At 38.2% G+C, this 13,240-nt stretch overlaps 2 protein-coding genes and 1 pseudogene across 4 annotated transcripts; all 3 read right to left on the bottom strand.

Moving 5' to 3' along the window:
• Positions 1-2,583: 2,583 nt before the first annotated feature.
• Positions 2,584-4,274, bottom strand: LOC111446457 (early nodulin-like protein 3). Of its 2 annotated transcripts, XM_023085287.1 has the most exons (3): positions 4,012-4,273; positions 2,801-3,219; positions 2,585-2,746 (listed from the first exon to the last, which is right to left on the bottom strand). In XM_023085287.1, exons 1-3 carry the CDS (start codon positions 4,187-4,189, stop codon positions 2,636-2,638), a joined length of 708 nt encoding a protein of 235 aa, XP_022941055.1. In that variant the 5' UTR covers positions 4,190-4,273; the 3' UTR covers positions 2,585-2,635. The 2 variants fall into 2 exon arrangements, with proteins under 2 accessions (XP_022941054.1, XP_022941055.1); XM_023085286.1 differs by having other exon boundaries at positions 2,584-3,219; positions 4,012-4,274.
• An 861-nt stretch (positions 4,275-5,135) lies between these two features.
• Positions 5,136-9,235, bottom strand: LOC111446789 (DDRGK domain-containing protein 1-like). 2 transcript variants are annotated; one of them, XM_023085741.1, is made up of 9 exons: positions 9,117-9,235; positions 8,843-8,980; positions 8,600-8,705; positions 7,317-7,423; positions 6,842-6,943; positions 6,579-6,740; positions 6,162-6,218; positions 5,866-5,902; positions 5,136-5,697 (listed from the first exon to the last, which is right to left on the bottom strand). In XM_023085741.1, the coding sequence occupies exons 2-9, from the start codon at positions 8,960-8,962 to the stop codon at positions 5,495-5,497; spliced, it is 894 nt and encodes a 297-aa protein (XP_022941509.1). In that variant the 5' UTR covers positions 8,963-8,980; positions 9,117-9,235; the 3' UTR covers positions 5,136-5,494. The 2 variants fall into 2 exon arrangements, with proteins under 2 accessions (XP_022941509.1, XP_022941508.1); XM_023085740.1 differs by having other exon boundaries at positions 8,843-8,974; positions 9,117-9,234.
• An 831-nt stretch (positions 9,236-10,066) lies between these two features.
• Positions 10,067-12,935, bottom strand: LOC111446493 (annotated as a pseudogene).
• Between the last annotated feature and the right edge of the window lie 305 nt (positions 12,936-13,240).

The following is a 13,240-nucleotide window of genomic DNA, read 5'->3' as shown; positions in this document are numbered from 1 at the left end:
GGCTTGGGCTGTTACAAATTGTATCAGAGCCAGACACCAGACTCGATTGGAGAGGAAAACGAAGTATTTTTTATAAGGGTGCGCGCGGAAATCTCTCCATAACATACACGTTTTAAAATCATGAGGCTGACGACGATATGTAATGGGTCAAAGCGAACAATATCTATTAGCGGTGAACTTCGACTGTTACATGCACTTAAAAAATAAAAGAAGTATATTAGTGTAAGTCATGATTGCATGTGTATGCATTTTCGAACCCGAACAATTGAGTCAGTTATTTAAATTTTGTTTTAATAAAAATAAGGTGTTAGTTTATGAAACATCTTTTTATTTATTTTAAAAGTTATTGAAAATTAAATAATTAAAAAATTTATTATAAGATTAAATAAAAATAATATACATTCAAGTTTAAAATTAACAATAAATTCGATGGGACGTCCCACATTGGTTGGGGAGGAGAACAAACCACCATTTACAAGGGGGTGAAAATCTTCCCCTAACAGACGCGTTTTAAAGTCCTGAGGGAAAATCCGAAAGGGAAAGCCCAAAGATGATAATATCTGCTAGCGGTGGATCTAGGCTATTACATTCGAGTTGGTTCGGTCCAACCCAATTTATTTGGAGAGAAATTCATGAACCAATCTAATCAATAAAGTTTTCATTTATTTGAATTCAACCGGTTCAAATAAGTTCATAATCTATCGTAAATTATATGAGTTGGATTGATTGAATTTTTTGAACACCTCTATTAATGACTGATCTATGCTCAAATTGTTTTTGACCTTTTATAAATAACCGGATGTGCAATTTTTAATTAAAAGAAATAAATAAAATTGTTGATAAATTAAAAATATAATTATTCTTAATAATTTAAACCTTATCCAACTTCCATTTAAAAAATAATATGACTCCCAATAAGATGTGGAAGAATTTATATAATATTGGTAGTGGGATTTTCTTATTATCTAATTAAACATAAATTTAGGGTATTAATTAAACCTTACTTTACTTCCTATAAATAGTATAACTGTAGCGACCGAGATCCACCGCCAGCAGATATTGTCCTTTTTGAGTTTTTCCTTTCGGGCTTTAAAACGCGTCTGCTAGAGGAAGGTTTCCACACCCTTATAAATGATGGTTTGTTCTCCTCCATAACTAATGTAGGACATTAGAGCCAGACACCAGACGATGTGTCAGCCTTCACGCTATTCTCCGAAGGGGGTAGACACGAGGCGGTGTGCCAGTAAAGACGTTGGGCCACAAAAGGGGGTGGATTTGGGGGTGGTCCCACATCGATAAGAGGAAGGAATGAGTGCCAGCAAGGACGCTGAGCCCCAAAGAGGGTGGATTGTGATGTCCCACATTGGTTGGGGAGGAGAACAAACCATGTGGAAACCTTCTACTAGCAGACGCGTTTTAAAATCTTGAGGGAAAACCCAAAAAAGACAATATCTGCTAAAAGTGGATCTGGGGCGTTACAATAATATTCTCGAACCAAATAATTAGAAGTTCAAATTTTCACGGATCAATTAATAAATGTTTATTTTCCATTATTTTTTTTTATTTAATACAAAAAAAACGGTTTGAAAATATTTTATAAAGAATCTTACACAATCAAGTTTTTCTATAATAATTACAAGGTTGGTGATCATTGAAAAATGATAAAATAAAAAAATAAAAAAAAACACATTATATTCCTTCATAGTTAAATAATGTAAAAATATCATTAAAATATATATCTCAAATATATTTTATAACTATTTAATTCAGCAATTCATAGGCCACCTAAAAAATTTATTATTTAATTATGTCTAAATATAAAAATTATGATTGGACCGTTCAATGAATCACACGTAAAGATGTTCATCCTTACACGACTCTGTCCCAACCGAGGTGGAGAAAAACTGATGGTAAACTAGGACAGGAATGAAAAACTCCGGAATGATATATTTAAACTGTTTTTGACACCGAAAAAATGTATAGGAATTATGTAGGCATCGTTCACAGACTTGTTATGTTATAGATGAACTATGGGGACCTCATGAATATTTGTGTGTCACGTGCATTATGATACTTTTCCATGATGATTAGTACAGACGTGTATATTACAATTTATGTTTGTCATGATGTTATGCAGGTCCTTTACCTCTGTGGTGTTTGACAACATCTCATAGTGAGTGTTAGCCTGATGATCTAGACCCAAGGGGGTGTGCAAGCCCGCTTGGTGAACCCATGGTCGTACGCGTGAGTCATGCATAGAGAAGCACTAAACATACAACTTTTCCAATACTATGATATTTTAAAAGGATAGGTCCCGCATGTGTTTGTATTTTTTTACGTTTACTTACTGAATATTTAATAAATTAAGTGAGTCATGTACTACTCTTACATTTTAGGTAAGTATAAGAACTCTTCTACCGATGACAATAGTGTCATCACGAAGATCATCAACCCAGTGTTGTAGCTCCTACGTCTTATGAACACATTATTTTATTCTTTTCTTTGTTTTATTTAAATTTCACATTATTTATTTTTCTGGTATTGTTTTCAATTTTTTGATCCGATTTAAAATATTTTAAATAAATGTTTCCACATTATTTACATATATTTCAGTAGAAAAGTAGTATCTCTTCCATCAAGCTAAGATAGCAGCAGCAGCAACAAATGCTCCAACGGAGCCAATGCTGCTCGGAAGGATCGAATATCCAAGACTCGGAGGTGGCGATATAGGAGCAGAAGGGCTGATCTCAACCGTCGGAGGTGGAGCCTCTTGGCCAGAAGGCGCAGGAGATGGGCTGATCTCAACCGTCCTCGGTGGCGGTGGTGGAGCCTCTTGCACAGAAGGCGCAGGAGATGGGCTGATCTCAACCGTCCCCGGTGGCGGAGACGGGTTGGTTTCCTCAGCGGGTGGCGGAGACGGGTTGGTTTCGTTAGAAGGCGCCCAAGTTTGATCATTTGCAGGCGCAGGAGAGGGAGCTGAGGGTGGAGGAGGCAAAGTGGTTGAATTGGTTCTATCAGCCAAAACAACCACAACCAGCTTCTCATCTTTGAGGCAATTGGCTTTGTTTCCACTGATAAAATAGTAAGCCCCTGATTTGTCAAACTGGAAAACAGTATGGCCATCGGAGTACTGTTTGATTGGCGCTTGGATGCTGCAATTGGCGTAGTCATCTTGGGTTACTTGAAGCACCGAGTCTTGATCAGCAGCATAGTTGAAAACTGCATGCACATCATGATAAGGGTCAAATGAGATCTCGTATCGACTGTGAGATCTTATATTGGTTGAGGGAGAGAACGAAATACCATTTGTTTATAAAGATGTGGAAACCTCTCACTAGCATATGAGTTTAAAAAAAAGTCCAAAAGGGAAAGCATAAAGAAGACAATATCTACTAGCGGTGGGCCTGGGCCGTTATAAATGGTATCAAAGCCACACACCGGGCGATGTGCTAGTGAGGAGGCTGAGCCCTGAAAGGGGTAGACACGAGATGGTGTGCTAGTAAGGACGTTGGGCTCAGAAGGGAGGTGAATTTGGTGGAGTCCCATGTCGATTAGAGAAAATAACGAGTGCCAACAAAGACGTTGTGCCCAGAAGGAGGGTAGATTTGGTGGGAGTCTCACATCGATTGGAGAAAGGAATGAGTGTCAGTAAGGAGGGATGCTGGGCCCTGAAGGGGGTGGATTGTGAGATCCTATTGAAGAGGAGAACGAAACACCCCCACATCGATTGGAGAAAGGAACGAGTGCTAGGCCTCAAAGGGGTGGATTGTGACGTCTCATATCGGTTGGGGAGGAGAACGAAACACACCCACATCAATTGGAGAAAGGATCGAGTGCCAGCCAGGACATTGGCCCCAAAGGGAGTGGATTGTGAGATCCCACATCAGTTGGAGAGGATAAAAAATCTCGAGGGAAAGCTCGAAAGAAAAAGCTTAAAAAAGACAATATCGATTAACAGTGAGCCTGGACCGTCATAAATACTTAAAGAGATAGCTATGAAATTTGACGTACCTAAAGAGTCTCCAATTTGAAACCTGTTAGCTTCTGCCCATTGATTATAGGTTTGGGCCATTGAAACTCCCCAGCCCTTGGCTCCCCCAACTATGAACTGAGTGGCTTCACTTTTGTGCAACGACAACGCCATTACTGCCCATATCAAACCTCCAAATGCAAACCCTAATTTGGCCATTTGAGATCGCTAAATGGGTTTGAAGCAGGTTTTGAATGGATTGAATGGGTTTTTGTAGGGTTTGTTGAAGGATGAGAACATGGTTTTGATACTCAAATTGATGATCTGTTTGGTTTAGATTTCTTGATTTCAAATGGGTTTATGCTTTGCTTTACTATTTCTTTTCAGAATATTCATATCTTGTGGTTTGGATTTGAAGGGAAAAAGATATAAAATTATTCTCTATTGACCTTCCTTCCTTCTTCAACTCTATACTTTTTCTTTAAGACTGATTTATATTTATATTGGATCTTCTTCTTGTTTCTTTGTTGACATACAACTTGGCTTGGCTCGATTTTTTAAAAACCAAAGTGTCGCGATCATGTTTGTCCAAGGCGTGTTGTTCATGGCCGCATGACTATTGCATGTCAAGCCCCTTGTGTTGTACTATGTGTATGACATTTCGACAAAATCATATCTATACGTACTAGACCTGAAATGACTCGGAATGTACTAGCGGCTAGTTGTCAATTCGAAGTTATATCCTATCTAAGCTGTTATGTTGTCTTCTTTACTAATAGCCTACAACATTATTTCTCTCGATCTTACCTTCAAATTCTCTTTTTAAAATCTCCCTACCCCATTTTCTAGAACTTTCCCATGTGGATTCAAAGGCTTGGGGTATATGTCATCCGAGCGACAAGATTTCAAGTTGGCTAACTCACTTAATGGAGAGAAAAGTGTCACACAATTACTTGCAAATGTCCTTTATAATGTATCTAATAATCATAAGAGCTACAGCAATACTTCATTTTTACATAAATACAATATCTCCATCAATCACTCACTCTCCCTAATTTTATCTATAATTAAAATTTCACAACCTTGTTATATAGAAAAAATCTTGCCGAATCCAATTTTGCTTTTTTTTTTTTATTAAAAAAAGACGAAACGAAAAACAAACGACGGGAACGTTCCCGGGCAACAAAATTGTCTGTCTATTAAAATGCTCACATATATCCAGACATCATCACCATTGTTCCTAAACAAACTCTAGAAAATATCAATGGCTTCAGGTCTCAACCAAGAACAAGAACAAGAAAAGGTTTGTCAGATCAATCTTCTTTCTATTTCTGGGAATGATGTGAATCCAAGCTAAATGCAGGACATGACAATAATACAACAAGAAGAGCAGTTCAAGAACCTGCAGAGAGGGATTTTACATCCCCCACACGCTATCGTTGCATCGGTTGTTGTCTAAGATACATACTAGTTGTTGCTCATGATGCTTTGATGTAACATTCTTCCCCACAATTAGTAAGTGTATTAGGATACAGTTATCTCCTCAACATTCATTTCCTCAACCAATTGGACTTTTGGTTCTAAATCAATGAACTGGTTGGACTTACTAGCTAGATGTGAAATGCTTACTCTTCCCTGATGCTGGATGTACTCAGCAACTGCTTGCATTTCTTCCTTTGATATGTATATATATTTCCCTCTATCGTCCATAACACCAGAAAGTCGACCTATAAAATTAATGCGTTTTTTAAATCAGCATCGTACTTGATGTTACACGTGATTATCATTCTCTTAATCAAAAGTTCCACAACGATAAGAGCTTAAAAGAAACCGTGACAGACGAATCCATGATGAAATGCATTTGACAAGAGAGAGAAGAATGAATAGAGTCATACCCATACTCTCCAGGGAGGTGATCCGATTAATACATTCCTGCATTGTTGAAATATACTATGACATGAATATGGGTAATATTTGCACAAAAGCAATGCATTGAGAACAAACCAAACACGATAATTGACAGCCACAGTCAAAGAACAGAACACCATTCTTCTTGATACTCGTTCATTCTGATTTATTTCGTTTTTGTTTTCTTTTTCTTTTCTTTTCTTTTCCTTTTTTTTTAAGAAAAAAAAAACAAATACGATCACAACTAAATCCTGAATGCATACAACAATCATTATAGGGTTACCTGAGTTCTGAGCTTAAATTCTGCAGCAAGATCTTCCAATGGGACACATTTATGACACTGTAAAGAAATGTAAAAAGGTTTTCAGAAATAGAGCCTCGAGGAAAGCATAAATTAAACAGCTTTAACTAAGAATAGCCAGGCTTAGTCCTCCACGGGCAGATCTTACTCCCAACCTACACTAAAATATGCATATGAACTGTAACAGACCAAGCCCACCGCTAGCAGATGTTGTCCTCTTTGAGTTTTCCCATTTGGGCTCCCCTCAAAGTTTTATAACTCGTTTGCTAGGGAGAGGTTTCCACACCTTTATAAAAAATATTTCGTTCCCCTCTCCAACCGATGTGAGATCTCACATGAACACAATATGATTCTCATAAGGAAAGACTGCACATCTCATAACAACATGACAGACTTCACCTTTATATAGTCCACAAAAGCAGAGACCAAATCTTGATTTCCACCTTCCACTTCAGCTTCAGTTGTACCTTCAGCATCAACTGAAAAATCCCCTTTCCACTTCTCAAACTCAAGTGCAGCAGCTTCTTCCTCCTTGGCCTTCCGTGCCTTGGCTTCTTCTTCCTAAACAAAGAAAGGTGACCATTCAACCACAGAATTTCCAGCCTACTTCGCACTTTTCTATATCCAGAGTTCTCAACAGAAAAGGTGATTGATTAACTAACCAGTAATCGTTCCTGTTCCTCACGCTCCTCATCTTTCTTCCTCCGCATTTCTTCATAACGGTCTTTTTTTGTCACCCTTGAGTCACGGGAAGCTTGTTCAGCCTTCAAAACGAGAACTTTTGACTTATATACAGTTAACCGGTAGAGTATAAAAGAGAACAAAATGAAAGAAAATATGCTGAATAGTGGAACAATATATATTGACCTGTATTTTCACAAATACAGTGGAACAATATATATTTGACCATAAGAGTATATAAGAGTCACACAGCAAAGCTAAGAACCTACGACATCTGCATTTTTTCATGTATAGTGGAACAATATATATTGTCTTGTATTTTCAACACGCACAGATGCAGTTGATAACAATCTAAACTTTCGATGTCAACATTTTCTAGGAAAATAGACATCAAACTGGTTCTCCTAATATTATACTCCTGTACCTATAAATATGTCAAAACTTCATATAAGCTACCTGTCTTTGTGCCTCACGCTCTTGTCGCTTCTTTTCTTTCTTCTTCGATACTCTTCCATCATGGTATTCATCCGCAGGGATTTCATCATCACTTCCATCAGCACTTTCTGTCCAAAATCATTGGGAATAATTGTCAGAGTTGTGAGTTATCATATTCAATATAATAAAATCCTGACTAAAACAATCACATATTGGTTGTTCCAAGCATTTCCAAACTTCATCCACATTGGCTACTTAATAGAAAAATGTCCATATTCCAGTGTGTTTTGCTCAATACACTAATAATGAGGGGTCAACTGCCTTCAACTTCTCAAACTCCTCCTTCATTATTACAACTTCTTCAATACTTGGTAAAGATTGACAAGCTCACACTAAATGTGTGCACTAGATGTCTAAAATAGAAACCCTTAATAAAGTATCCCAGCAACTGCAGAATGTTATGTTAAACATCCTATATAAGAGTAATAGTTTAGGTTGGCAGGACAGTTAGGTAGGTAATCTCCCTTCAGCTATTTGTTATCCCGGATTCTATGCCATTTCTCTTGAGTACATTCTTCAGTCTTGTTTTTACCAGAGAATTTCAACATTGGAATCTAAAATTTAGAAGGAATCTGGAAGAGAGCAATTCGTTAAGGTTGTTAACAATCTAAGCTTTCGATGTCAACATTTTCGATGGCCAATTCATTGCCTATTGTTGGAAGTGGAACACCAGGTATTAGGGCGTGTGGTAGTCTTCATTGCTTCTCGCTATTTTTCTTGTAGCTCCATTTTGCAATCCGTGCAATATAGAAAGAATTCTTTAAGGTCATGACCTATCTAAATTACTTGGAAGTCAAAAATCCTTAAGTAAAGTTCATTTATTGTAATAGCCTGAGGCCACCGCTAATAAAAATTGTCCGCTTTGGCTCATTACGTATCGTCATCAGCCTCACAATTTTAAAACGTGTCTACTAGAGAGAGATTTCTGTACACTTACAAAGAATGTTTCGTTCTCCTCTCAAACCAATGTGAGATCTCACATTTATATCTGTGAACTCTTGTTCTTAGGAGGTTAAATACCAAAAACAAATTCAGATGAGGCATGCAATCATGTACACTTCGTATTTCAATTCATCAACTAAATAGAGAGCTGCTTTGTGAATCAAGCTTGGACATACCTGCCCCATACTCCCCTGGCAATTGATTTACAGATAAAACTAACAGACTAAAAAAATTGAAATTAAACCAAAAAAAGATCATGGCGGGAGCGAAAATTGACATCGAAAGCTAATAGGTACGCAAACCTTCCAGAGATGCCCCCGCGTTCGAGGAACTAGCAGCCGAAGCAGGTCTACGACGCATACGACGGCCACCACCAGCGGCGCGAACCGCAGTTTCCCTCTGAGGAACCTGAACAAATTCCCACAACCAAGTGAAAACCCCGAAACACCTACTTCGAAGCAGATTGATAACCGCAGCAATGCCATTCAATACAAAAAAAATAAATAAACCATCAAAGAACTCATAACGAGCCTCCAAAAGCACACCTGATCCTCATCTTCATGTGCATGAGCAGAGCGAGAATCCTGATAGCGCCGCCACAGAAACAGAGGAACCAATGCAGCAACAAGCAGCATTGACAGAACTGCCAGAAGAACTTCTTCCATATTCCAACTTCTCTACACCTATCACCAAAAAAATTCACCGTGTAACTCGATTAATCGCTTGAAAAATCGCAAACGAAACATCTTCTGAAAGATCTAACTTCTATAATAAAACAATTACATATGAAAACGACATCATAGGCGTTGGCGAGCATACCTTGCGAAGAGGAATTAGAAATTGATGCTTGGGAACTGAAGATCGCCGAGGAGAATGAACAAAGAACGCGAACGAAACAGTAATGAAGAAGAAGTCGGAGGTGCGGCAAATACGACGCCGTTAAGAGCTTTCTGCAAGTCTTCTATATATCAAAACCGGGCCGAACCGTGTTTCCTCCGGTCGGATAAGGTTTTCTGACAATAGCCTTATGAAAATGCCCTGCGTTGAAGCCGTATTTTCAGATATGCCATGCTGACCTAGACTTTTTATATATATATTACAAATTTAGTAAGAAAATTAGAATTTAATTTATTTGATTTTAAATACTAGAATTTTATCTACAAATAAAATGTTTAAATATAAAATTATATTTAAATACAAATAATATATTTTAAATATTTAAATATAAAATTAGACTTTTTATATATTATAGATGATATGTGTGTTATTACGTGGCGTTTAGAATTACGCGTAATATCGTAGTAGTCGGAAGCCTTATAATTATGGATTACATGAGTTGGAACGATTAAGAAAACAGATGAGATGAGATCGCTCTTGGGAACCCTCCTACGGGTTTGGTCATCGGTAGCATTTCGTTCGATATTTGGGTCGTAAAGGAATACACCAAAGCCATTCAACATTGTATCCATAGCAAATTTAAGTAATTGACCTTGAAAAAGTAATAATAATTAACTAATTAATTAATTTAAAAAATAAAAAAAAAAAGAGAGATTCACATTTTTCTTTTAAGTAACTGACCTTAAAAAAAATAATGGTTTTCTTTTAAGTAATTGACCTTGAGAAAAAAAAATTAATAATTAACTAATTAATTAATTAAAAAAAAAAGAGAGAGATTTATGGTTTTCTTTTTCAAATTTTGTTTTTGCTTCTTCTAAAATAATTGGTATTTAATTATTGAACATAAAATTCATAAATCGAAGGTAGAAATATTTATACAAGTGCAATCTCTTTATTTATTTCTTTATTCATCCGAAATAATAATTATTAATTAGCTATTTCATAATTTACATAATATCCAAGGGGAAAAAACGGTACATTCATTCAGCTGTCTGTAACAGAAAGAATGAAATTGTACGTACTTAATATTACTAAACCATCCAGGAAGGCATACGAAGACACCACAAATCCAGTAATAATAGGAAGTCGTCGACATATCGGAGCCACCTAAAAGCCACCATGCAGGTGGAGGACAAGGCGGAGGGTAGACTTCTGAATGTTGTAGTCAGCCGAAGTCCGACCATCCTCCGATTGTTTAACAGCAAAGATCAGCCTTTGTTGATCCAGAGGTACTCCCTCTGTCTTGAATCTTCATCTTCACATTGTCGATCGTGTCTGAGCTTTCGGCTTCTAATGTGATCGTCTTCCCCGTCAATGTCTTCACGAAAATCTGCATCCCACCACGCAGTCGAAGCACCAAATGCAGAGTTGATTCCTTTTGGATGTTGTAATCTGCTAGAGTTCTGCCATCTTCAAGCTGCTTACCGGCGAAGATCAATCGCTGTTGGTCAGGTGGGATGCCTTCCTTATCTTGTATCTTCGCCTTCACATTGTCGATAGTGTCTGAACTTTCGACCTCCAGGGTGATCGTCTTGCCCGTCAATGTCTTCACAAAAATCTGCATTCCACCCCGCAGTCGGAGAACAAGGTGCAATGTCGATTCCTTTTGGATGTTGTAGTCTGCTAGTGTCCTACCGTCTTCCAGTTGCTTGCCAGCAAAGATCAATCTCTGTTGGTCGGGTGGGATGCCCTCCTTGTCTTGAATCTTTGCCTTCACGTTGTCGATGGTGTCCGAACTTTCTACTTCCAGGGTGATCGTCTTGCCAGTCAACGTCTTGACAAAAATCTGCATTCCACCACGCAGTCGGAGCACAAGGTGCAACGTTGATTCCTTTTGGATGTTGTAGTCTGCTAGTGTCCTACCGTCTTCCAGCTGCTTACCAGCAAAGATCAATCTCTGTTGGTCAGGTGGGATGCCCTCCTTATCTTGAATCTTTGCCTTCACGTTGTCGATGGTGTCTGAACTTTCTACTTCCAGGGTGATCGTCTTGCCTGTCAACGTCTTCACAAAAATCTGCATTCCACCACGCAATCGGAGCACGAGGTGCAACGTTGATTCCTTTTGGATGTTGTAGTCTGCAAGCGTCCTACCGTCTTCCAGCTGCTTACCAGCAAAGATCAATCTCTGTTGGTCAGGTGGGATACCCTCTTTGTCTTGGATCTTTGCTTTCACATTGTCAATGGTGTCTGAACTTTCAACTTCCAATGTGATCGTTTTGCCTGTCAACGTCTTTACAAAAATCTGCATTCCACCGCGCAGTCGGAGCACAAGGTGCAACGTTGATTCCTTTTGGATGTTGTAGTCTGCTAGAGTCCTACCGTCTTCAAGTTGCTTACCAGCAAAAATCAACCTCTGTTGGTCTGGTGGAATGCCCTCCTTGTCTTGAATCTTTGCTTTCACGTTGTCAATAGTGTCTGAACTTTCTACTTCCAAAGTGATCGTCTTGCCCGTCAACGTCTTCACAAAAATCTGCATTCCACCGCGCAATCGAAGCACCAAATGCAAAGTCGATTCCTTTTGAATGTTATAATCTGCCAGAGTCCTACCATCTTCAAGTTGCTTACCAGCAAAAATAAGTCTCTGTTGATCAGGGGGGATACCCTCCTTGTCTTGGATCTTAGCCTTGACATTGTCAATCGTATCAGAACTTTCCACCTCAAGAGTAATAGTTTTGCCAGTAAGGGTCTTCACAAATATTTGCATCCCACCGCGAAGTCTAAGCACTAAATGGAGTGTAGATTCTTTCTGGATATTGTAATCGGCGAGCGTTCGACCGTCCTCGAGCTGCTTACCAGCAAAGATAAGCCTCTGTTGGTCGGGCGGAATCCCCTCTTTATCTTGAATCTTTGCCTTCACATTGTCAATTGTATCTGAGCTTTCCACCTCTAGGGTGATCGTTTTCCCGGTGAGAGTTTTAACGAAGATTTGCATCTGTGAAGACACTAATGATAAGAAGAGTTGGATCAAAATCGTTGAAAACTATGCCTCACTAAGGTAACATGAACATGAACATAAAGAGCTCAGGAACCAATCCATTAATGAATAATGCACTCAAAAAGATGAATTCAAGTAACTCGTGTGCAGAACCGAGCCAGAAATTTCAGGCACAGATCTACATTGTCATTTTGCATACAGTTTTTCTTTCGATTCTGAAAATCTAGGGACAAATCACAGAGAAACTTCAAAATAAATAAATAAAAGCAGAAATTAAAATTCAAGTTCTTACTCCCAAAGCTATAAATTGAGAAAAATCGCCGTAAGATTTTTTGAGGCTCTAAACTGGAGAAAAGGAAACCACTCGAACATGCGTAACGAATTGAAACGAATATAAATTCGATCATTTCTTGGAGAATGATCAAAGATTTCGAGAAAACGAAGAAACTCCAATAAACTCAAAATCAACCAAGAAGAACATCTACAAATTAACGCAGATGGCAAAAGAACCGCAAGGGCAACAGGATCAAAATCGAATAACGAAACTGAACAAAACAAATAATTGAACAAACCAAACTTCGAACATGTTTCGAAACGAAGAAAATAAGAGAAGGAAAGAAAAAGAGCGAGGCATACCTTGAGATCAAGAAAGAGCGCGACAAAAATGGAAACAATCTGGAAGACGAGGGATTAGGGAGGAGGAGGGGGTGAATTTATAGGTGTCGATCGCGAATTTTGAGGGATAGAGTTCGGAGGAAGAAACGAAAATTAATGGCGGTTCTTGGTTTGCAAGCCAGGATGAGAACTGGCTCCGTTCGGTCCTATGAGTGCTTTATTTTGGGACGCTCGCTGCTGGCCATTCCGTCCTACGCGCTGACGCTTGACCATTTTCTTTGTTTAAAAAATATTATATTTTTGTAGATTCACGCTACTTTATTCTATACTATGATTGTAAGCTCTCGTGGCTTTGCTTTTTATATTTTCACAAAAAGTCTCATAGGAATGGAGATAGTATTATTTGATTATAAACCTATGATCATTTTCTAAATTAGTGGAACTTTCCTCCAACATTAAGTTAAACATTAACAATATTAAGTTAAGGGCATGATTC

Source organism: Cucurbita moschata, unplaced genomic scaffold (genome assembly GCF_002738365.1).
Source record: "Cucurbita moschata cultivar Rifu unplaced genomic scaffold, Cmos_1.0 Cmo_Scf00008, whole genome shotgun sequence".
Classification (NCBI taxonomy): domain Eukaryota; kingdom Viridiplantae; phylum Streptophyta; class Magnoliopsida; order Cucurbitales; family Cucurbitaceae; genus Cucurbita; species Cucurbita moschata.
This window is presented reverse-complemented; position numbering and strand designations above follow the sequence as displayed.

Bases quoted from the DNA above. Each gene is read 5' to 3' on its own strand.
- LOC111446457 (XM_023085286.1), bottom strand. From the start codon at position 4,189: ATGGCCAAATTAGGGTTTGCATTTGGAGGTTTGATATGGGCAGTAATG. The intron at 3,220-4,011 runs GTACGTCAAATT...ATGTGCATGCAG, and splicing joins TCAAATTGGAGACTCTTTAG to TTTTCAACTATGCTGCTGAT.
- LOC111446789 (XM_023085741.1), bottom strand. From the start codon at position 8,962: ATGGAAGAAGTTCTTCTGGCAGTTCTGTCAATGCTGCTTGTTGCTGCA. The intron at 6,741-6,841 runs GTTAGTTAATCA...TTCTTTGTTTAG, and splicing joins AGGAACAGGAACGATTACTG to GAAGAAGAAGCCAAGGCACG. The intron at 6,219-6,578 runs GTGAAGTCTGTC...ATTTCTTTACAG, and splicing joins CTTTTGTGGACTATATAAAG to TGTCATAAATGTGTCCCATT.